The sequence below is a fragment of the Haliaeetus albicilla genome, chromosome 26, assembly GCF_947461875.1.
Source record: "Haliaeetus albicilla chromosome 26, bHalAlb1.1, whole genome shotgun sequence".
Taxonomy (NCBI): domain Eukaryota; kingdom Metazoa; phylum Chordata; class Aves; order Accipitriformes; family Accipitridae; genus Haliaeetus; species Haliaeetus albicilla.
The window spans coordinates 5,652,854-5,678,165 of NC_091508.1; the positions used below are offsets into that span (position 1 = coordinate 5,652,854).

Here is a 25,312-nt window from a genome sequence, read left to right on the forward strand (position 1 = left end):
AAAAAAATAGTACATTGTTTACTGGGAATTAGTTCTGGTAGGTTAGAGAAGGACTGAGGAAGAAATAATGGATGGACACCATGTTATGTTAGTGCAGACAATATGAACTTCAGCATAGTGTGGAAGAGTAATAATAAAATTTTTTTTTGAAGCTTCACATCATTCTAAATACATCTGAAAATAATGAAACTGCCTGCATGTAATCTGTTGAAATATGGCAGATTAATTTTACTTACTAGCAAGCAATGAATATATAAGAAGTGCTAAGTTAGGACATTTAAACTTCTACAGAATTTCAGAAAACAAGTGCAAATAATTTCCTAGAATTAACTACAAAGCTAGGATTGTCTTATACGTTGAAATTTCTCTGCTTTTGGCATTGCTGGGTAGCATATCTATTTGAAAATGCTTGAAAGCAGTAACATAAATGTTGCTTTTTATTTAGAACAACAGAAGTACTGGAGGCATTAGGCAGGCCATCTATCTTAAGAACTCTGGAACAGAAAAAAATGAAAAGAAGATCAAACGCTCTTGCTTAACTGTACCTTTTTCCTCTCTACTGAAACCCCAATTCCCCAACACTTGTAATTCAGGGATTGCTGGTATACGTCCATCTCTTCCCCCAGCCTGGGTCCTGGAAATCCGATTGAAGGGGTGGAGTATCATGCTGCCGGAGAGAGCTTGGCTCTGCTTTATTCTGGGCTGAGCGTGAGATATCTGATATTGGCTCTTCCTGCAGAAGTTTGTCATCAGAATTCTTTGCAGAGAAAAAATCTTTGTTCTTCTTCAAGAGCAAACTTCTTCCCTGAAATGTAGACAAACATTACTGTAAGCCAAGGGTGGCCAATCTGTTGAGCCAGTCAAGCGCAGTTCCCATGCCAAGGCAACATCATGTGAGCAGCGAGAGGGCCATGCTGGCGTGGGAGCACAGGGTAGTCCAAATCCCCAGCTGCCGAGGAAATGAGCCAGCAGGGACTGCGAAGCTGACATCACCGAGCTGCCGTGGGTCCCATCTGCATGCCCAGCCCAGCCTCATCTCAAAGCAGGGTCCTGGGGAACCATTGTTACCTCCTACCTGGTAGCTGCTCCTAACCCTCCCCGCCATGTCCATTAAAGGGAGATTGGTGAATATATACTGTCACCTTCATTCTTTGAAGTTTTTCCTACAGGGGGGAGAGAGTCCGGAAGGTCAATATCCTTGCATTAGACTATTCTGTACAATGCCAAGATAAGAGAGTTAAACAAGTTGTTCCATGAGCAGCAGAACTCAAGAACCCAGTTTTTCTGCAGATTTGGATAGGGTTTTGCCTTCATTCTCGCCTCCTTCAGCTATAGGACCCCAGCCTGGCGGGATGCATAGGACGATTCGCCAAGCCTGGGTTCTTTCCCTAGGTGGGGCAATTACTGGAATCTTCTGCTCAGAACAAGGGCTTTTCCTGGAACTTGCAACCGTCTGCCCTATTCAAACTTGGCTGAGATGGCCAGTGAGCTTAAAAATGATTGCAGAATACTGACAGAAAGAGCATGTGCATAAACTTCAGTTCTTCAGGAAATCAAGCTAGCACTGTCCTTCACTTCCCCCATCAGCCCCAAGGGAGCTGGTGCAGTAACCTGTAGAATAAAAAACTTGGAGGTTTTGCTCTGCCCTGGCAGGGTCCTTGCTCTGTTGGAGAAATGGAAACAATTTAAAATGCAGCGAAGTCATTCCCTGCCACAAAACTCAGCTGGATGCCTTTCCAGCCTGCAAACAAAGATGCCTTTCCCCAAACAGGAACACAGGACTCAAGGAAACAAATTGGATTATCAATCCATTGCAAAAAGGCAAGTACCTGTGAAAAACTGGAGAATTCAAAAGAGCATCTGCTCTGCCCTATTTCCTCAGACACATGACAAGGTTTAAGTTACTGACAGGATAATTTACCAACATGAAATCTTAAATGTTAAGCGAAATATTCTACCTTCTGCTGTTCAGCTAGTGGTTCTTCAGCAAACTCTTTCACAGTAGGTTCTAGCTTATCTGGCTTTTGATGCTTGTCCAAAGCAGCCAGCACAGCATCATGAAGCGTTAGAAAGAACCTTTCTTTGGTGACACAGCTGTCAAAGAAATCATTCTTCTCAAAGTCTGCTATCACAGAGGCTATAAAAAATGGGGGAAAATAAATAAAGCAGCAGAATTGCACCAAGCAGTACGGCTAAAACATTTCACTTAAGTTTAAAACTTATCCTTTGAGATAAGTCAGTATTAGTAAACAAATACTATACTCACAGTGACAGCCAGCTATAAGGACTGTAATGCCAATAGCGTGAAACATACGGATGATCTGTGGAAAGAATTCCATACAGGCATTAGAGCAATTCTGCGTTGTACAAGTGCACTAGAAGGTAAAACATAAACAAGGAAATAAAACCTCCCTTGTAGTGTTTTATCTCTGAAGAAAACCCTTATTCTGGTATCTCAAATCCTGTTTTTGAGTTGAGCACTAAACAGGCAAGTTGTCCAAGATCTTAGTGAATGCTTACTCCAGAACCAGGGCAGGTCACAGCCAGACTCCATGCTGGCCCTCCTACAGTTCACTATGCAGCACCCAGTGTTATTTCTTCACTTAAACAAAAAGTTCTCACAGGAACAGAGTAACTTGAAACATCTGTCCATATGCAGATGCCATGCCCACATGTAAACGAGAATAGGAACCCCTATTTTCAAGTGTGACCTGTAATTCTGGTTGCCTCAATTTTCATGTCCAACATTTTTAGATCTATCAAATTAGTGTTAAAGGAATCAGATTTTAGAGGTGATAGATTGTCACCATTTTCTCAATGCCTGACCCTTTGTAATTAAAAGATCTCAAAGTAGTTTGTTTTGTTTTTTTTAAAGGCAATGAAACTCATTATTTCAGAGAATCACAGAATTTCAGAATATGGGGATGGAAGGAATCTGGAAAAACTTTGACTTTATCCCCCCTTCCCAATGGGAGGGTCATTCAATAGGTGGCAAATAAATCTTGAAGGATTTTAGGGACAACAGCTCAGTCCACAATTATTCCCAGTAGGTGTTAGTCTGACCTGTTATTAAACAAAAATCCTTTGAAGTTGAGCTATAGAGTTTGAGAGAGCTGACTAAGAATCCATCTGGAACTGTATCTTTCTGAGAAGCACAGCTACATGAAATTTATTTTCGCTAAATATATATCTCCATTGGCTAGGATCCCCTCTTGAAGATTTAAAAGTTCAAGGCATACTTCAAAGAAAAGGCTAATTAGGCAGTCAACAATAACAACAAATTCACTCTAGGGGAAGACAGCTGGTATTTTTATATCTGACACTTCTAAAGAGCATTTTTTTTAAATGTCCAGCTAGAAGAAAAAATAAAACAGCCAAAATGGAAAAAACAAATTAGATATTTTTATAAATGTGTTTTTAGTTTATGTGATTCTACAACTGGTGACAATGCATGACAGGTTTTTGCATGTCTTTTGTGTGGATAGAGGGGCTTTGTGTTTTTTTTTTAAAAAGTGGTTTTATGGGAATTTATTAATTTCTGAAACTTGATAGCTAAATCTTGCACCCTTAAAGGTCAATTGGAAGATAAGCAGATTGTTATGTAGTAGGGCATTTTAGGCTAACAAGAAACATAAGCCACTAGGTAAACTTCAGGTTTCACATTTATGTGCAGTTAGGTTGCTTACCTGTCGCAGTAACTCTGAACCTATCAAATCCACAAATTGCACCATGCTGAAGTCTAAAATAATGGTGTGAACTGGACATGGCAAATGTATCGGTTGGTCTTCCTGATCTAACTGTACTGAGGAATTATCTATTGCAGAGCCTGGTGGAAGGCAAGCTTTTCTCTCTTCATCTTTGTTCTTTTCAGTTGTAAGCCCCGTGTTAAAGCCTGGGGATGCACACTGCGTATCGGCTGCTTCCACCAAGAGCGTCCTAGACCTGAGTTCGTCTCCATACTTTGACCAATGTACCAAATTAACTGAAGATGACGAGGAATTGCTGTCTGCGTGACGTTGCTTCACCAGTTTCTCTGTATATGGTATCTAAGATGGAAAATGGAGAGTATACCAGTGGTTGGAAGAATTGGGCCTAGGAGGTGGAAAATTTTTTGCTGCAAGTAAGACAGTACTGTAAATCATATGACATTGCTTCTCTCATGGTAAAAAACACATCTGAAATAACAGTAAATGTAGGAAAAAGCCACAGGAGTATGCAAAGTAGCAGGTGACTTGGGCAAGCCTCAGATGTGGTTAGCAGAGTGCCTTCAGCCACCAAATAGTACCTCACTCTTCCACACCTTGCAATGGCCCATGATACTGGAATCTGACTTGTTACTTCTACCTTTCAGAAAAGACAAGAAGGAAAAAAAAACCTGCCCATGGCCATTGCCTTTCTGAGCAACAGTAAGCTGACCCTTAGTGGCTCAGTTCTGCAGACCTTTGATTCATCTAGTTTCTTGTACGGCAGCTGGTCACAGAATGGACCGATTTAATCAATTTTTCTTTCTTAATAGTTCCAAATGTGTTTTTTAATTTTTATAATGCAAGAAAGGAAAAGTCACTCTCTGCATTTTTATACTTTAGAAGATAATGTTAAATTACCTATCACTTCAACTCCCTAAGCACCTCGGTGCCCCATATGTTTTCCAAACCACTATCTTTCAACGCATTTCTCATAGAAGGGCTTTTTCAAATCACATAAAACTGCTTGAAAAATGTCTTCTGAAGCCAGTCCAATCCCTGAAGTTCCTTCATGTATTGTCTAAGACAATTCAGAAAATTCAGATAAAGAGGGACAAGAGTGACTACAGACGATGCACAGTGGCCAGTTATAGTAAAGATGAGAAATCCTTTAATCATGATAATCGTAGCTGCCTTTGAGGTATTTTGTACTTGCACTTGGCAGTACTGGAAGGAACAAATCCCTCATAAGCAATGGAATTCTCTCACTTCTGTGGGGAAAAAGGAGAAAATCCCTACTGAAGCACCTGACAGAATTAATTCTTTCAGCTGAGGAGAGGATACGTTGAATATTTCAATTGCTAGTTAATTCACCCAGTAAGCTGAGCTACTATTGCACTATCACATAAACTATGTGCAAAGAAATACAGTGGTAATGTTTGTTTATTTTCAAACAGCAAATATGTATATGCTTTATGTAAACATTTACAGCCTTTTCAGTGTGGGCAAGTTAAAAACATTGTCATCGTTAACATAAAACCAGGCACCTCAAACAAACAGACTAGATAAATATACTTTTAAAGCTGACCCTAGGTGGTGGTAGAGGTGGATCACAGACACAAGAGCATTTAAGATCTTTCCTTTCCACTGCAGTGTCAGACAGACTAAGTGAAATTAAAGCCCTCATTTCACTTTCATCTAGAGGCACTGCTTTCACGTCCATCTGAAAAAGAAAGGCAGTTTTATTAGGGTTTTTATCTCCCTAATGCAGCCTCTCAGACACTTCAGCTGACTGAAAAAGTGGCATTTACCTTGCGTAACAAATAGGTTTTGAAGTGATTCATGTTTGCAAAAGAGATGGAAGAACAGCACTGGAAGATTTTGATACCTTCAATCTCCCTTGCCTGTAAAACAGAAGTTGTATCTGTGAGGGTTGTACCTAGAAGCAGCTATTTTTCCCCTCCTGACTGTCTATGTTGTAGTCTGCAAGGTCCTACCCTAATGACAGTTTGTCTGGTCACATTGTTGACTACACTGCATTCTGGCAATGACACTGGCAGCATGGACTTAATTACCATAAACTAATCTGCTTCTCTGGCAATTAAAAACATACCTCCAGCACATCTATCACAGATGACAGTTGCCTGCTCTAATATAAAATAAGCCAAATTACTTTTAATGCTCATTACAGAAAACATACACTATACTCTTGTTTTAGTAACCTTGTCCTTGTATTATTCCATTTTTTGCAAATCCATCAGCATCGCATTGGGAATGTACCCGTGTGGCAAAGGCAAAGCTCTCTACTACTGTGTTGCCTAACTCTATGGTGCAGGACTTGAAAATAACGTGTTAAAAAGGCCCATGCCCTACCTATTTTCCCATCACTGGGAGAACCTGTGAGTCAGTCTAGCACATGTACAGTCGTTATTGTGAAAACATACGTAGAGTGAACAAAACCAGACTGAGAAAAGCAGGTCAGCGAAAAATGCCAAACAGCTCTGGAAATGACAGCAGTGCAGCTTCCAGCGTGGAGACAGCCCAGATGGACATAAGGAGCTCCACAGGCCCAAGCAGGCTGAGCTAGGTATCTGAATCACTTCACACTACAGATACTTAAGCATTCTTCAGTTTTCAAAGTTTTGAGTCAAATGAACTGAGTCTGAATGGTCCCCCCCAGGCATTTAAGGGAAGAAGCTAGATTAGAGAGAGATGGAACATTTGGTTTTTGTTTCCTCTTACGGCTCTGTAGACGGATAAACTTCTATAAATATTCATGTTTGGAATCTGTCCCAGCACCACCATCTTCATTCTGAAACGAGATGTTTATTAGGTTTTCACAGAGAACAGAGAAAAACCATTTGTTCCCAGAAGCTCGATCTCCATTTCTCTCCACTGGATACACCAACTTGACTTAGAGGGTGCGAGTGCAAGAAGTTATTCACTCATAATTAGGGTTCTTTGAGTAGGGGAGCAGTACACAAGCAGAGTCTTCAGCTACACTGGTGTCCTCAAGAATGTATAATGTCCCATTTCTAGCTCTGGAACACTTGGATTATTGTTATTACAGTAGAAAGCATGTATCCTCTCCATCTGCCCACAGCCCTCCTCCAAGATACATCTACACAGGCAGGTGGAGGCAGCTATAACTTGTGCTTAGAGCTGGATGCACATAGGCTAGGTCTGATCCAGAGGTCATGTAGCAACATTAATGCAGGGTTTTGACTTGAAGGAGAATATCCTGGTTTGGGTACCATGCTTTGCTAATGGTGCTGCATGGTTTTGGGGCAGGTTCTGGTCAGTTCAGGGCATGGGTGAAATAAACATGTGGCTGGCTGCCTGATTGCTGGAGAACTGGAAGGCAGTGGGCCCTGATGTATGGAAAATTGTTGTCAAGACAATCTATTCAAAGCAATCTGTTTGCAGATAACTTCCCATGCTTCTTCGAGTGTTGTTGGCATAATGCTCCCACTGGTAGGAAATTCATAAGCGGTTATATATCCTGAAGATAGTATGGACAACAGGGATACTTAACTGTACAGTGGCCGCAGAAATGCCCTTTCACAATGCTCATTAAATCCCAAGGCAAACCCAAGAGCATAACTCTGAGTAGAGGTAATACAGTGAGCTTCAGACAGCAACCGAAATTCTTCCTGAAGGTATTCTTTCAGAGCTACTCTGGGTCAGATCACAAGCACTTCGATATTTGCAGCAACTGAATTATTTCCTACCTCTTTCCATGTTATTCTAGAGGCTTCAGTCTACTCAGACAAGCACCTCCTTATCATGGTAAATCTCAAGAGGTGCGGCTTGGATTTATGAATGATTTTCCTGTTTGGATTAGCAGCTAATAAACTGAGTAATGTGTGCCTGATGTAACCTCCCTCCCCTATCACGAACTGAGTTTACGGAGAAGATAAGGCAATTTGGTAAATGGCACTGAAGACTGAGGAATGTATTTGAAATAAAGGCACAACATCTCATTTTATTCCTACAGCAGTGTGTACACAGATCACCTCTCCTGGCGGATGCCTACACCACAATAAGCAGTCTTCAATAGCACAGTACATCTGCAGAAGGGACCAATCCAGAGCCCATAAACTTGAAACTGGTTTGGGATAGCATTAGAGAGACTCCAGAATGACCTGGCTGAAGTCTTTATAAACATGAAACAGCTTTTTAATTGTCACATGTATAACTATCTCCAAAACATCAACTCTAAGAAAAACCAGTATTTTGTTTTAAAAGTTACAAGTACCTGTGTGACCTGATGGTGATTATAAGGAACGTAAATCCCATGGCGATCGCTAAACCGACATCAAGATCAAAACAAAGCACTGCAGCAAAAGTTACAAGCCAAATAACCTTTGAACAAGAGACAGAGAGAACATGAGCAGTAAAATGACCTCCAACTCAGCCCCAGGATTTGCAAATTGCAGACAATATAAAAGGCTAGAAATGGTAATATGTGAAATGCTTTGCTGGCACATCTAGACCAACCCAGTCCTAGACGTAGTCGCAAACAAGGATCACAAATCACAGTTCAGATCTCCAGACTTTTTAACAGGGCTTCAGTTATTAGGAAAACACACATCATATTGGGGGTCTTTCTCTTTATGAGAAATCCTGCACAAGAGTTGACATGAGAATGTGGCCCTGGCTGGCAGCTAGACAATTTCCTTCTTAGGGGATGTGGGAAGCAACAACAATAATCAGTTTTCCATGTACAGAATTAATTGCAAATTGATTTGAAGAGATTTCAATAAATTTCTTTCAGTGGATATTTCAAAGGATCCCTTTTCTAAAGGAATGGCCACTGCCATGCCTTGCCCTCCCAAAACATCCATTTCTTCCTTTAAGACACATTCCAAATCCTAGGTGGCTTTTTTTGTCACTTACAAAATGGTACTTATCCTGTCTCCACAGGATGGGAATATCCAGAAATTTTTCAAGAAAAGGGAGCATGTTAAATACCACAATAGCAGCCAGTATACCCTGTTGAAATCAGAAAAATAGCATCTATTATTTTGTTGGTTTTTGTTTGCAACCACAAACATGCTAAGGAACAGATATCCACAACAGAAAAACCACTTGAAATGAAAATCTTATAATAGCTTTATTTCCATAATTTTTATAGATAACAGTTCTCCTCTGATCTGCAAACCAAGATGAAACTAGCATATAACTTCTTGTTTGATTTCACAATCACTTCTGCCAATACAACTGGACCTCCTCTTGAAATGCTATGAGTAGTTTCCATTACAGTGCTCTTCAGTGAATCCCTATGCCTCCTGCAGCACTAGGAGAAAGGCCAACACTATCTACAAAATTAAGAGTTGCTGTTTTCAAAGAATGGTTTCAATTAGCATGGGTAGTTCATTGCCAGATTTAGGAAGTTGTCTGACAGCATTTGTTGAAAACAGCCTCTTAGCAGAAAAAAGGAGACTGAAGGGAAGTAGATGGTTAAATTTTTTTTTGTCAGCTAGTTTTGGGAAAGGGATTAATTCTCCCATCTTACAAATAGGCCAGGAAAAAAATCAGGAAGTAATGCTCTGTCAGTGGTTCCCTAAGAAAACTTAGAGAAAAAAAAGAAAGTCTACATAAAAATTTAAGGGAAAAGTAGAAAACTGAGTACTCTGAATAATCTACGATAACAAAATGTTTATGTTTATTGCACTGGCAATGCAAAATCCACAGAAGGCAGTTCAGGAGTCCATATGGTTTTAAAGTAAACCTCAAAGACCAAGCCAGAATCAGAGACACTGAATCCAAATTTTCATTTGGAAGCTTTTATTTACCTCTTTACACTAAGGATTTTGAAGCACCCATCTTGGAACTACTTATACTGATGCAAGAGAGAAACTCATGAATTTGTTATACACGTGTGCAAAAGACTGGAAGATGTGAAACCAAAAGTGAAATACAACGTTTAAATTATAGGGGCTGGCAGTGAAATTTTAATCCAGTTTTAGCCAATTAATTTTAGCTTGTACTGATCAGTGAGAGATGGTGGAGATGCAATATTAATTACTTAATACATTAGCCTGCTGAAATTTAGGAGAGTTTAAAGCCGTTGTTTTGGTTTGGTCCATCCCTGAAAACAATTGACTCTAGAGCATGATCTAATCCCTAACTGTCCCAGAAAAATCTTTATATTATGCTTAGAAAATCTTAATTTTATGCTTAGGAAGTAAGTAAGCTTCTGCCATAACTATTTCAGGTTCACTTACATTAGGCATCATCTGGAAAAAGTGTCCTAGTTTCAGTGCAATCACCAGCATCATAGATGCTCCAATCGCTGCTGCTAACTGAACAGAAATACTTTATTAGAGGCCTGACAGAACCATTTACTTACTTGTCCTCTCTAAACAAGTAGATATGTCCCATGTAACGCCACCGACTGGGAAAAATAACCAAGGAACAATCGGCAAAGGCCACAGGTATGCTGCAATGCATGGTACAAATTCTAGACTACTCAAGCTGAAAGAGTTTTCTGTACATATAAATTTGGCCTAAATGGACTATTCTTAGGCACAATAGAACAATGCAACAAAGGATTTTGGTTTGATAATTTCACCTGAGTAATAGGAGACTTCTCTTGCAAGTCAGACTTTGGAATAAAATCTTTATTAAACAAAATTATTTCTATCCTGCAGTGAAGTGTGTACAGACATTCAGTTAAGAGGTATGATAAAACCATTATCACATACTATTATTATTACATATTACACCCTCTTTCCCCCCTGAAAAAAAAAAGCACAAAGTCAAGTACTCAAGAGTTAGGAAGAAGTGGCAGAATTAAGGGTGCATGAACAATTTTCCATTTGGCTTTTTGGGTATATTCACTAAAATACAGTTTTAAACTGCATGAACATATCCTATTCTCCCCACAGGATCCTGGCTTCCTTCATGGCACGTCATGTGCTGTAAATATCATGTATGTATAGTACATAATATAACATACACAGAGAGGGTATCTGAACTCATGTTGCATGGGTATGTAACTTTACATCTCACAAATTGTTTAGATTAAATATCAGCTTATACTCCGCATACAGTGATTTTCGATGAGAGTTTGGAAGCTTAAAAAATCCAGCCCAGCTCACCTGTGTTCTTCCACCTGTCTTCTCTTGAATGACAGTTCCAGAAATAGCACAGCTGACAACAAAGCTTTTGAAAAATGAGCTGCAAATATTGCATAGCCCCACAGCTATTAGCTCCTGTAAAACAGAACAAAAGGAAGCAGAGAAAACCCCAAATGAATGACTTACCTTCACAGAAGTAGCTTACCAGGAATTCCTTTCCCTTTGCTCACACTTGCTAGTTGCTCATCTGTGTTGCTAAGCTCAGGAAACCTTCTGGAAAGCCAGGTCTTATATGGTTAAAATGAGCTCTCTTAAAAGGCATACCGTTTTCACAGCTGAGGATCTCATAGACCCAAAAAATCAATTCCTTCTTTCAGAGAAATCCACTTAGAACCCCAAAGCTATGAAGCACTGGCTTTCAAGCTAACATGTGGCCAATCTCAGTATGCAGCATAGTACACCTGGACAAAAGCTGAGTGGAAAAGACATTCCCTTTATATTTATCCCCAGAGGCTTCAGGAACTCAGCGCAGCTTCCTTAGTGGCTTAGTTCCATTCTAGTAAAGATCCAAAGCCATCACAACAAGCTAAACGTGGAGTAGTGCAAAACACCTAATGCTTACTAACTCTAGCACACTGGAAACTAACATGGTTTTAGCTTAAAAGTATCTCAAAGCAATCACTGGTCAGAGAATCCATACACTGGGACAGTAGCCACATATCGAGAAGAATTACAGCTGCTCTGGCCATTTACAATTTCAGCTATCAATTTATCATGCTTTTGTAGTCTCATGGATTCATGACAGCAAGGGTCCTCAGCTATCAGTTGCAGCACTATGTGTGTGTGTGAGGTTTATCATCATAATCGCTGGGAATATACAAAGGTGTCTTGGTCAAAGAAGGCCATGTTTTGGCCTTCACATTATTGGCTTATAACATTCACTTTCCATCGGGAAGGGTAACAAGTTGCTACAAAACCATCATCTGGCATATTCACTCTGTCCTTGAATTTCTACCACTGTCAGGTAGTTAGTGGCTTTGCAAGTTGAGTTCAGCTTGCTTCTTGGCCTAGGAAGTATCTGTAGTTTTGTTCTCACCTGATTGCTGGCAATATTGTAGTTGTGAAGTGAAGCATACCTCTCCCCAACAAAATCAAGAAGGAAATAGCTTACAATAGCAAGGGAGAAGGCATGCAGTATGATCTTGCTCAGGTTTGATAAATCTGGCGGTGTAGGAGGCAGAAACCTACAGGATCAGAGAACAGATAAATTTAGAGCTGTTCTGAGCTCTGTCCACAGTAACTCCAAATGCGGGATCAGAGGCATCCAGCACCCCACAGGAGATGCTCTTAATCTGTAAGACTTCCACCTCACAAAAAATGCAAATTCCTTCCTCTGTGTGCTAATAAAACCTAATACAGAGAACTATAGTCTGAATTTTGCATATGCTCAGAAATGATGATGCAATTAAAATTCCTGAAGAGTTATTCCTCTAGCTGTACTTCCCAGTAAAAGTCAGCCCATGTCAGATTTCAAGAACAGGCTGAAACATCTCTTTTGTATCTCTAAAGTACAACCTCATAAACAGCACAGATTACTAACCTCTGCGGAATCATACTGACCACAGCACTACTAGATTCAGCGTGAAGATGAATGTGATTAGAAATAATGCTGAATGTCATAATCTGAGAAAGAAAACAAGAAGCAATACCAGAGATTATACAACATTTACTCCTGAAACTGTACACAATCCATCTAAAAGACAGTTAATCTTGTAGGAGTATTCAAAGGACTTAAGCACAGATTCTGTGTGTAAATGTAACAGCATCCTGAAGCAATATTTGAAATGTTTTTTGAAATAAAGTATATTATACTCTCTGTTAGTTCAATTATCACAATGGCATTTTGGAGATCACTTACCAAGAGAAGTTCCATAGGAAATGCAATAGGACTATATTTATAAGTTATCGTGATAGATGTATTGACTCGTAGTGCAGCCATGCCAAGCAAAAATAGCAATATGCTGGTGGCATTAGCCTTTGGGAGTGTCAGGAAGAAATGAAACAGATTCTGAAAAATAATCATCATAAAAGACGATCAGAGGCAAATACTACAAATATTTCTATATTCCAGGAGATTGATATAGGTTGCCCTGACTCCTGAACTCATCCTTTCTGCCACAGTGGTATCTTCAGTTAGAAGAAGAGAGATGCTAAGAGAAAAACAGTATTTAAAAATCTATCTTGTCTGTTGGTATCTGCAGAGAAAACGCTGCCACAAATAGCTCAGATCTAGTACCGTCATTCTTCTCTTTTCTACGCTACCTTTTTCTCAAGTTGTCTGATTGACATTACTAAAGTAAATTAGGATGAATTAGCTTTAACTTGTCTTTAGCTTGGAGTCTGCTCCTTCTTTGTCAGATATGATAAAGATACTGTGTGCCCAATAGCTTGCCCATGATGATCTACTGAAGAAAAAAAGTACCTTTTCCTCTAACCTTTGCTCTACTACAATTATAGACAAGCTGAAAATATATTATAGTGCTACATAAGTAATTAAAAATATGCACACAGACTTTTCTTCTTGCATGTCACACAATAAGCTCCATACATTGTTCAAGACAACAGGAAGGCAAAGTAAACCACAGCTGAGCCTTACAAAAATATCCCTTAGCAACTGACTTAGATTGAAATTGCCTTCAATTTCTGAAGCTGTTCTCTTCTTTCCCCTCCATGAAGCATGCATTTCTTCAACTAATAATGAATTTACTCACATAGAAAATGCCCAGGGGGCCCTTGTGGAAGTCAAGCATGACGTCAAAGATAAAGGTAAACTGTGATACGATGACATGCAATGCTGCTGCCGTCAGGTAGGCATCAATGAGAGTCTTTGGCAGGTAGGTTGTTACAAACCCCAGGCAAAAGCAACCTAGAAGCAACTGTGTGGAAAAAACGAGAAGCGAGATGTGGTATAATTATCAATGTCTAACCCTGCCCTTCTTGTTTCCATATTTGAAGAGCAGGACTCTTCAGTGCCATACATGATGGATAATTATTTGCACACACTATATTTTCATTATGCACAATTAAGTAAGACACTGTCAAACCCAAATAGGAGCACTTTATACCAAATGTGTGCAGTTATGCAGGACTACCTAAGGGTCAACATATTGCAGAACTGGTCAACATAAAAGATAGTAATTTACTTCACACATATTAATCACGGACACATGAATCTTAACCTATCATATCTTTTTCAGACAGCATGAGAGGAAGAGACAGACCTTCATGTCCCACTTTGCACAACACGTGTATTCAAATGTGCCAAGCTTAGTATTTGTGGTAAGAATATGCAAGCAGTACCAATTCTTACATCTGTATGAAGAATGCATGTAAGGATATGTCATTAAGGGTATAAAACAGATTCATCTTCTACCTGAATGATGCCAGTCAAAAATGTTATTGATGCAGTAAGTGTCAAGGCCTCCATGTAATCTTTCATAAATGTAGGGTCTGAGAAGTTGTCCAGTGAACCATTAGAGGATAACGTTTGGTTGAAATTAACAGTCTTCAGAATGTTTGTCACCATCATATTTAGGATGCTGAATGAACCTGGAACCAACAGAATAGAGAACAGAAAATGGAACTGCGTGAGATGTTGCAACAAAGAATATCTTAAAACCACACATCCATCTCTTCCCTCCGCCATCAGTCTGTGCAGTATGAGACAGTCTATTTTCATTCATATATATAATCCACATATATAATAATTTTTTATAGCTTCTGAGTAAGTACCTAAAATTTCCAAAGTCCTGTCTGAAAATTTCAGTTTCCTACCATTTTACAAGTGAAGTCTTCAGCTGGTCAGATGCACAACAAAAAGATTTTAATGTAAAGCACAAAAAATGGATGCATTGCAATAAGCTGCCAGAAAGGCTGAAAAACATAGTCAGAGAAAGAACTGCCAATTTACCTAAGAGGCCAGAGCTCCACATACCCACTCATTATGATAATGTGAAGGGCCTTTGCACATGTAAACAGCATTTTAATAATCTAGCTTTTGAACAAATTAAGAATGTAAACCCATCAACAGTTCAGTCATGGCAAGAAACTGCATGTAGAAGACCATGAAGAAGATCAGGAGCCAAGTCATGATTCACAGTAACATCCTGGGGGTAAATGTGAAGCAGCTTGCACTGGTCCTTTACTTTACGTAGGAGACGCCTCCATGACTCCATGAGTCTCCTTTGCACTGGTGTCTGTGATAGCTCATGTCCTCAGGCATACAAATGACTTCGCAGCTGAAACTTGACTGACTTGGTGAAATTCTCACCACAGATCAGCTGCAGAAGTGGAACAACAATGAACTGAGAATCTGGGGGTCTGGATTCTCACCTAAATAACATCTGTGTATTAGACAAAACAGAATAGGACATCTTGCCAGTTTTTTGAAGCAGCATTGAATATAATCTCTAAGTCCTGTAGAAACATTTCACAGTACAAAATAAACCTCACCAACTGAGATATGATGAGAAGTCCCAAATATAACATATGTCATCGAGCAGCAGAACGCAGAAAGGAAGCCATTGATATTTGGCAGAGGTAACCTGGTCAGCCAAACTCCCAAGAGACCTGAAAAGCAAAAATCTGTTTCTAAAGTCAAGTAAATTGGGAAGGCTCTCTGTCTTTGGTTACTATTTTAAAGTAAAAGTTTGGTGATAAAAACCTGCCAACCCTTATGAAAATCCCATTTTATATATTCACAGAATCACCACACATAGGCAGCATGAGCGCTGGTCTTGCTTACATTACCTGCCACTTTCCAGTTTGGGCCTAAATATGCCAAATCAGTGAGCAAGATGGGCATTCAACTCCCACAGTCTGGTTTTTTTTTAGGGAATTCAGGACCTGATAAAGCCAGGCCAGTTGGTGACAAAAGCCGATGTTGTTTTATGACATGGGCCCTTGCTAACTATAAATTAGACAAAGAACCAGAACAACTCTTTGTTTAGGCCACCTACTAGTGGGGTGGCTATGCATGTGGGTATCTAACAGACCTGATTTTGCAAGGTGGATTTAAAAGACCATATTATTTTGTTTGCAATATAGGAAAATGCTGCTGTTAAATCTATATTTTGAGTTAGTTTGAGGGAAACTTTATGAAAAAAGTAGTGTCCTGTCCTTGAAATTACACCATGTAACATCTGATTATAGAAAATAAGTTGTCCTGCAAATATGCAAATAAATAGGTTAATGATTTAAGGAACTTCCAAGGTTAAAGTTCCTGCATAACCTGATGACATTAGAAAGAACAGAAACACACACAGGAGATGGATAGATTAGGAAAAGCATGATATACAAAAGGAAGCTAGAGTGTTTTTTTCTCTCTGCCTACCTTGAGGAATCTGAAACATCCCAACACTTAGGCCTGCATGTAGATCCCTCAAGATCCATTCTCTGAACCGATATGAAAACAGCCAGTTCAGGATAGGGAACATCTTGAGTGTGATCTTTCTGAACCTTCCCCAGGAGAAGCTGAAAAGAATCAGATAAGCTAAGCTATATGCAATGGCTTTTACAATCTCCATCTCTGCAGCACTTTTGCATGGTCTCATGCTCTGCAGGCACAGAAGCCACACTGCTACGGTTAGCTCGCTGCAGGCACCAAGTACTGTGAACCCACACAGGTGTTAGCCTTCTGCAGATCCAGCTGGCATATAACATGAATCCTACATGGGCACCCCCATGCCTCTGCATGCCATTCAGATGAATCGCAAATACTTTGTGTGCCATTTATATGATAGCCTGTCAGCGCTGGAGCCCAGAGCGCTAGATGCATCAATTACTTGACCTCATTACCACTGCAGAAAAATAGGAGATGGTATTTTGATTTCTCCTATTCTGAGCTAGAAGAAAAACAAACACTACATCTGGGGGGCAAAAATAGGCAAGCCTATCCCACCTCTCCAAAACCAGTCAAATGTTTCCTGTATTACATTATTTAATAAGGGGATGCAAGCAAGACTTGACCTACATGATTTATTTTGTGTATATGTTTTTGAATCAGAATCTCCAGTAGGTAAACTCTGACTAAACACACGGCCCTGTGCTCCTTCTTCCCCTTTTTAATCCCCTGGCAATGTTGGTGATTTTCTACTTACAAACCAAATACAAGCAATGTAGTGTCTGCCCAAGGCTTCTGGCAGCCTTGAACAGTGGCTGCGGGAACTGACCCCAGTTAACATCACAGAGTTGAGTCTTGAGTCTCCTTCCATCATTTTATTGTCCAAGGTGAGTACACACTGGGCTGACAAGTGGATAAATGAAGAAAAAATGAGACAAAATGGAGAACAGAGAAAACACATGAGATGATAGGGAAGTGGAAACGAAACAGGGAAAAGAGTATGAGGAAGAAGGCAGATACAGGTCTTAGACAATGAGTTGGGGGAGGGAATAAAGAGATTTCCTTATTAAACATCAAGTGCAATGATAAAGCTTCCAATAATATTATCTATGACTTTAGAGCAAAATTCTCCCTTTGACCTCTGGGCACAACTTATTTTATTGCACCAGGTGTTTCTAGGTGGACAGACTGTTAACTCTAGATCACATGTCATAATTATATACAATTCAACCCTTTCCATCAAGTGATTTTGTTTCTTCGATTCCAGAACTTCATCCAATCTCCTTCTTGCCTTTTTTTTTTTTTTAAATATATAAAAAGACAGCGCTGGGACAGAAGGCTATTGCACAATTTAAGGATCTTACTACTTGATGACAAGCCTTCATGGTGAATGAAAACTAGAAAACACAATAGCAACTCAAACTATGGCTCCATTTGCCTTCACTTATCACCAGGAAATTACTTTACAGCAGGATAAGTTAGATGTGACCCATAGTTTTAGGCTGCAGTCCCACACATAGCTGAGCTGATGTTAAGAGCTAGTTATACAGAGAGAGGTCTGGCTTCCCTACTTTCCTTTCCCTGTGTGGTCCTGTCCCTTCTGGCAGCAGCAAGCTGTTAGATTAGCTCACCACACCTTGTGGAACCTCACCCATAGCTAGACTTGAGTCTCAAGTCCTGCCGTGGTCTCAAAACAACAGTTTAAGTTTCAGTATACATTCACTATACATGCTGAAACAAAGCCCAGATAAATGGTGAATCAGAGACTTTGTATTTACTTTCTTAGTGGGACTTTGTAGAGTAGACACAGCCATAACCATTGACAGTCCACCCTGGATCCAAAAAGAGATTCAGAAAGAAAACTGAGATATTCATAGTCAAACAAAACTAAAAGGCAAGCTGATGAATGGACTTCCTATTTTTTATTATATTTGCCTAGCTGGAAGAACATCAGGAATTCTCCTATGCTGCCAACAAAGACTGCCTTCTGGTGAGCCTGCAGCCTGCAAAGCTCCTCTGGCAGAAGAGATGCTTCTACTCCCAGTATAATGCCCAAAAGAGAATTTTGGCAGGCAGGAAAACGAGGCTGTGGAAGCATTAATGCTTTATCAGTACCCTAGCCTCACCAATTCTTCCCAAAGAACACAGGAACATAGATCCAAAATAACACCAAAGCAGATCAGTCAATCTCAGTCATACCATTATGCAACTTTCCATGTGCCCAGCTAAGAGGGAACAGAAAAAGCCTCCTGAAATTTAAGAAATAAAAGTATCAAAAGGCACAAATCAGAAAAAAGCAAATGAAAGCCTGTGTCTGACAGCTGGGCTGAGGGAAACACTGGAGGGAACTACAACTATTGGCAGTTTCTCTTTACAGTGCATATATCCCTCACACTATCATAGTCTTGAAGTGAACAGACACTTTTGCAGATTGCAAATAGCAACTTCGGTAGTGCAGCACTAAACTGATCTTGCACGCTTCAGGTGCCAAGTTGCTGTAAGTGGGTGTTCTGCTTTGGTCATCAACCAGTGCAGTTCAGCATTTTAATTACCAGCTGTGGAAAAGTTAGCACCCTTTTTACACTTGGGCTTGAAGAGTGTCCTTAAGTTTCTTTATACCTGATAAATTCCTGGCATAGAACTCACCTGCACTGTAGCCGTCTGTTCTCCCGAGGCATCTGTAGTGCTCCACCCAAGGTGGAGGACAGTTTTCTTTCAAAGTATGCCTGGAAGTGCTCCTCAGTCTGCACTTCTCTTTGGACCCTGTGAGCTGCTGGTTGCCTGTAAGTACCAACAGTATCCTTCTCAAGTGCCATGTTTTCCTTCTGACCACACTCAGTCAAAAACAGAGGAACAGCAAATGCTGGAGACCATAATGAACGCTCTCTTTCTTGGTAGTGAGACTGGAAGAAAGAAACAGGGTCACTGACTAAAGTATCTACTAAAACCAAATCAAAAAGCATGATACGTGATCAGTCTATCCCAACATCATTCCTGTGAAGCCAGTAGTTACAGCAGGGTTAAGCAAGGCTCTGGAGAATTAAATTCATGAAAGATATGCTGCTCTTGGGATCAAAGAAATCAATTGCCAAATCAGTTGTAGGAACACTGTGTCCTGGAACTTGTCTTGTTCCTACTCAGTAGGAAAGACCAGCCTGGAACCCCTCCATTTTGTGATCCCAAATGCAGGCCTGTGTTTAGGGAACTAAATACAGTCCCTCTCCATAAACCTACCACAGCTGAGGAAACAGTTTGAATTCTCCTTGTTTCCTATCCTGGAGGAAAAAAGCTTAGTCTGAATCACACAGAGAGCAGCTAAATATGGGGCTGTACAAATGCCACAACTTGCTGTATAAAATTGGTATCTGATACCATTCAGGTTTTTAAATCCCCAAAATGTCTGACTCGCATTCCTCACTATTTTATTATCAGGAAGGGGATCTGAATTCAATCACTATCACTCAGAGTAGGTAAGATGTGAGTTCCCAGAGTGAATACTGAGTAAGTAAAGCTCCAGTGCAAGAACAGATCTAAGACAAGTTCTCATACTGACAGCTGAGGCAGAAAAAAAAATTCAAATCCAGAGTTACCAAGTGAAAGTACACTTAAGAAGGGTGGTGACATGTAGGAACATATTTTTGTGCTACGGGCAGAACAAAGAAAGAAAAGAGGAAGTATAAAATGGCCGGGAGTGAGCAGTTGAGAGTGTATTTAGAATGCAATCCAAGTTTAAAGTATCAAAACCTGCAAAAAAATTCATTGGGATTTAAGTTTTCTCCTCATATTTCCTTTCCTGAACCACCACGATCAGTTTGTACAGGTCTAGTGCTTTGCATGACTGAGATCTGCTACTTCTGATACAGCAACAGGGACTCCAGCACAGTATTTACTGTCTTGTGAGACATATCTACCAACATGTACACATGCCCCAGTCCTTCTGAACCACAGAGAGAGATAATAGTAGGCAAGTTTCAAACACACTCGATCCCTAGGGCACAGTTTTTTCTTCTTTTTACAGAGGAGATAAATCAAGGTCTTCCACAGATGAGTTTAAGAGCCATTTTGTTCATTAGCTTTTCATACCCAGTGCAAGCTTTTGAAGTCTTAGCTGTTTCTAACATCTTTGAGCACAATCACCTCTTTTCAAGGCAAAGTAATACAACAAGCAAAACTAGCAAGAAGTTAGAGTTTGCAAATCAAAGGCATTAAAAACCCCAGCATGCTAAAAAGTAGTTACTTTTTAGATGCAAGCAGTGGTAACCTTCAGCTGTTCACCCGTGTTATTTGGACTTCAGTGATGACTCACAGCAGCAGAGGACAGGGTCCCACTCTGTTACGCTGTGTAGAGAAAGAGAAGGGTTTTGATGTGGGAGGCCAAATGTTTTAAAAGCAGGCTTCCATATCCCATTCCAGATGTGCCTGTCTTGGATAGTACTGCTAACAAGACTCATCTTCCTCAAACTTGAGATCAAATGCTAAGTGGCCTTAAACACAAATCCCTAATGTTATTTGCTGTGACATTCTGTACTTACTACCTGGTGAAGACACCATGGGCTTTACTCCCAAAACATGCTTAACCTGCAGCACTTAATGACTTCACTGAGTCTTAGGCATGTACTTGAAAGCAAGCACATACATATCTTTGATATTGCAAGGCCTGTTGCAGTATTGAGAAATAATTTATTCTCCAAACACACAGAGAAAGATCAGGACAGTGGGAAATCTGGACAGGGAGAGCTTAGCTCTCCCCATCGCTCCTGGCTTGAAGCCCCTGGAAGGGAACAAAGTGTGAACACCAGTGACCCTGACAGGTTACCCTGCAGAAGTGCTGCCTTAGGTTAAGTTTTTTTTCATCTATTTTCCTTTTCTTTTTCACCTAAAGCACACCCTATGGGAGGCTCCGCAGGAAAGCCAAGCAGGGTTCACGAAAAGGCGAAAAAAGGGCAGCAATTCCCGAATTTTGGCTTATTTGCGCCGGAGAAGGTTCATATCGGGACCCTCCAAGCAGTCCAATACCCCACAAGGCGCTGCCTCACGCTTCGCTCCCCGGAGGCGCCTCCCCGCGGGGCAGCTCTCGCGAGAGGTGGCCGCGCTGGTTCCATATTGGGTCATCTCTGCCTTCGGCGCCTCAGCTCTCGCGAGAGCGATCGTGACGAACGATTGGGCTCCGCCGTCGCGGCGGCCGGGCCGGGGCGGGGGGGGGAGGCCAGTGTGTGTGAGGGCGGGGGGTTCGGTCTGTGCCGCTTGGGGCGGAGCAGAGGCAGCGGCTGTGGCGTCGCCTGCGCCGTCCTACCTGCGACGGGAGTGTCTCCCCACACCGCCGCCCCGCCCGCCCGTCAGCCCTCCTCCGCCCCGCTCGCTGCCGGCTGGACGACCCTCCCCCGCCGCGCCTCTCTTCACCTCGCTTCACCTCACCTCACGGGGCTATCCCGCCCTTCGCTATCCGGGGGAGGGACGGAGGGAGCCGGGAGAGAAGGGGGGGGGTGTGTGTGTGTGGAGGGGAGGGAGGGAGAGAAGGCGGTGACAGGGCCCCCAGCGCCCCGCTGTCAGCGCCGCCCGCCCCCTGAGGTGAGGTGAAGGCGGGAGGGGGAGCGCAACCGGCCGCGCGAGGGGGCGCGCGCGAGCGGGCGCGCGCGAGCGGGCGGGGCGGCGGCGGCGGCCAGCGGGCGGCGGCGTGAGGGGACGGCGGCGGCGGCGGCGGCGAGGGCGTTGCTGTTGCGGGGCCGCCCCCGCCCGCGGGAGAAGCGAGGCGGGGAGGGGAGGGGAGAGGAGGAAGGAAGAAGCTGCCGCTGCTGCTGTTGCTGCTGCTGGAAGAGGAGGTGGCGGCGGCGGTGGTGGTGGTAGTGCTGCAGCCGCGGGCAGAGCCTCCCCCTCCCGCCGGGCCGGGCGGGGCGGGCTCCGGAGCCGAGATGTCTCAGGAGCGGCCCAAGTTCTACCGGCAGGAGCTGAACAAGACGGTGTGGGAGGTGCCCGAGCGCTACCAGAACCTCTCCCCGGTCGGCTCCGGGGCCTACGGCTCCGTCTGGTGAGTGCTGGGAGGGGACCGGGGCCGTGCGTGTGTGTGCGGGGCGGGGGGGGTCGCGTCCGGTTGCTGCCCACCCCTTCGGCTCCTGCCCGGGCTCTCCGCCTGGAAACCTGGCTCGGCTTGTGGGGAGCCGCGGCGGGATGCGTGCAGGGCGGTCACCGCGGGAAGCGGAGGGAGGAGGAGAGCGGGGCTCGCTTGTCCTCCGGGGGTTCCTCTCCCCCAGCTTTTTACCAGTTCTGCCAGAAACATTTTTCCTCCCGCTTTAAGAGCGGTACTGCCGGGAAGCCGCAGTCCTGTCTCTGGAATGCGTCGGGGATTGCACCACATGGCAGGTGGCACTAAAACATTTTTGCAGGGGAAGATAATCATGTCCCAACCCCACCCCCCCACCCTCCCCCGAATGATCTCATATAGACATATTTCACCGTGCCTTCTTGCAGTTAGTAGGTGGGGGGTGGAGGGGGATGGAGGCTGGCAAGTCCCCCGTAGCTGGCTTTGCAGAGCTGAGGGCCTGGCAGCTCTTGTCCCAGTTTCTTCCTGGACCTGAAGGAGAGATTATATTTGAGGCAATTGTATTTTTAACTGGAATCTGCTGATAGGCAGGGAGGGTAGAGGGAAGGCTGCGAGGACTGTTTTTGCATCCCTGACTTGTAACTGGGTTTACAAGTACCGATGTTTTCTTGGCAATAGTAGATCAACACAGGAAAACTTGTTTTATTGCTGTAGAATGACAGAATTACTGCAGTATGCACAGCCTGGGAGAGCAAGTCCTGGTATGAGACCTGCAGAAATACAGAGAGCTTGAAGATAAGAGTTTAGTTTTTAATGCTTACCTAATAGGAGCAAAACATATGACAGGTTACACGTGCAAAATACAGTACTTCCTTAATTTGTAGTTTCTCTGCTGAAAGTATGTTGGATCATTAAATATAAACGAACTGGGTTGCATGCTTTGTTTAATCTTAAACACAAGGTTGTGTTGGAATCAGTTTTACATCTAGGCTTCAGCAGTCCTATAGTAGTGCTGTATAAAAGTGTTCACAGGTTACTGTGTGCTTTTATTAAGAAATGTCTTCCACACGAACATACGGTTTTTATTCTCTGTTCTTTGGCTCTGTCAGAGTGTGATCAGAATTTTCAAATATGGGTGCATGATGATTACACATCTGCTCTGCTGCTGTATTTGAGCAGGCGTGCATATTTTTTCATTAACATAATATGCAAATTTATATGATGATTATCATTTATGTTGTATCATAAGGAGGGATGCATACTGCACTCTAGTAAAGAAAAGGAGTTGCTTTGCATGTGCTGCAGTGTTAAATAAAGTTCTGAGCTGTTCTTAAACTATTGTTATAAAATTTTTAGTAAGTTCAGCTTAAATAACATGCATTTCTTAAAACTTCTGTGCCTCAAGTATGCAAATGCTTATATTTCATAAAAGACAAAGGCTGGTCAGTTCTAGTAGCAAGATTAAGCAATGTACTTGCCGAGGTTTTTTAAAATAGAAGGGTATAGTTCTGGTGAAGGAAGGGCCTTGCTGCCATAGCTGATAAATACCCCTGTAAGTGCCACAGAGTTACATAACTCCCCGAATGTAATAGGAAATGAATTCGCTCAATGCCTTGTGCATTGTATTTTTAAGATTGACCCTGCACCATCTAGCCCATTCCTCTTCTGTTTTCCCCCTCCCACAATCTCCATTGTGCCTGTAATACTTCCAAAGTTTGTTTTCACAACCAATAACTAAAGAGTTTGCATCATGAATTTCCTGTTTTTGCTGTGTCAAAACTTTCAAAGATTGTGCAACTGTTCAGATCAGATGAAACAGTTTTGTATTGGAAGCAATCTCAGACATGTGGCACATGAATCTCTTTTCAGTCCATGTTAATGGTTTCCTGTATGTTCTTCTAGAAGTATGTTTCAGAAAAGATACAGTTCACAAAGACTAGTGGTATGGAAAGTATGTCACTTAAAAAAAAAACAAAACAAAAACAACAAACAAAACCCCTTGCATATATATGTAATCTTATTAAGCTACAAATGGTGATGCATAGTATTGAGGATATTCCTGCAATGACTTGTTCTGCTCTCTGTCCCTTTAGAGATTTTTCTGCCCATTAAAAAGTTACCTGGCTTCATATGAGACACTGAGTTTGGTGTACCTATGTGTTAGCATAGTAAATTGTGGGGTTTTAACCACCCTTAAACTGAATGGTTAAATGTACTTCTGTGTATGTCTACTGCATTATTATATTAGAATGTAATAAAATGCTCTGTTGTTTATTTAGTTGTCAAGATGAGGCATTTAAAAGTGAGGAATTTCTAGAAAGTGGGGGAAAAATGAATAAAAAAGAAAGAATTAAGCCAGCAGATGAATTATTTAGACTATGGAGCTGTCTACTGTAGGCTGCTTTAAATGTCTAATGTGAGTATGGCTTGGAACACCCTAATTTAAGAACCTGACTTTATTTGTAGTCAGTGGATGGAGAGAGGGAGGCATTTTCTGCAGGCAGCTTAAGTCACCTGAGGCACGTGCTTAAAGTTAGGGCAAATATTCCAGTGTTCTCTGAAGTATTGTGTGCAGTCTTGTAAGAATGATGTTCAAATGGCCAGCTCGGGTATTTTTCAGGATCTGTTTTTTGGAAGCTGGAAGTATGTGGAGGTGCAAGTAGGGATTCAGTTCCAAAACTTCAAGAAACATCGATATGTATCCTCAGATTGATCATTACTAAGTCATGTAACAATTGCTGTGACATCTGTTGTGTGAAATGCTATTTCATTTATTCTCGCAATAGTTTTGTATATTTGTACAACATAGTGTTTTGCATGAAAAGGATTTTGTAACCAGGTCTACACTAAAACATGCGGGTTCCTGAAGTATCAGTCTTGTAATACTTCATGTAAGGAGGAAAGGGGCCTAGGTAATGCAGCATCTTGCAGTGGGAAGTTGCTGAATGGAGATGGGATCAATCGGTGACTCACAGTTTAGCTGGAGGATCGCTTCGTTTCTTGTGTGTGCTGGAGGGAAGTCTCAGCAAACGGTATTAGTTCAGCCAGCTCGAAGCTAAGCAATGAGGTGTTTTGACTGTCTTTGCCATCAGTTTCTAAAATGCTG

At 41.8% G+C, this 25,312-nt stretch overlaps 2 protein-coding genes across 5 annotated transcripts in view; one reads left to right on the top strand and one right to left on the bottom strand.

Annotated features, from left to right (window-relative positions):
- On the bottom strand, positions 1-22,571 carry SLC26A8 (solute carrier family 26 member 8). 3 transcript variants are annotated; one of them, XM_069771572.1, is made up of 20 exons: positions 22,269-22,571; positions 18,816-19,072; positions 16,161-16,300; positions 15,281-15,397; positions 14,202-14,377; positions 13,540-13,704; positions 12,687-12,836; positions 12,369-12,451; positions 11,865-12,012; positions 10,790-10,903; positions 9,914-9,991; positions 8,583-8,678; positions 7,942-8,048; positions 6,426-6,495; positions 5,495-5,587; positions 5,272-5,406; positions 3,687-4,046; positions 2,267-2,321; positions 1,959-2,137; positions 1-805 (listed from the first exon to the last, which is right to left on the bottom strand). In XM_069771572.1, the coding sequence occupies exons 2-20, from the start codon at positions 18,983-18,985 to the stop codon at positions 590-592; spliced, it is 2,652 nt and encodes an 883-aa protein (XP_069627673.1). In that variant the 5' UTR covers positions 18,986-19,072; positions 22,269-22,571; the 3' UTR covers positions 1-589. The 3 variants fall into 3 exon arrangements, with proteins under 3 accessions (XP_069627673.1, XP_069627672.1, XP_069627674.1); XM_069771571.1 differs by lacking the exon at positions 22,269-22,571 and adding an exon at positions 21,585-21,750; XM_069771573.1 differs by lacking the exon at positions 22,269-22,571 and adding an exon at positions 21,463-21,496.
- MAPK14 (mitogen-activated protein kinase 14) overlaps positions 21,930-25,312 on the top strand; it is a 26,407-nt gene continuing 23,024 nt past the window's right edge. Inside the window, exon 1 of one of the 2 annotated variants that reach the window (XM_069771578.1) lies at positions 21,930-22,194. In XM_069771578.1, coding sequence (XP_069627679.1) covers positions 22,079-22,194 — 116 coding nt within the window. In that variant the 5' untranslated portion in view covers positions 21,930-22,078. The remainder of the gene's footprint in view (positions 22,195-25,312) is intronic. The other variant, XM_069771577.1, reaches the window with a different exon arrangement.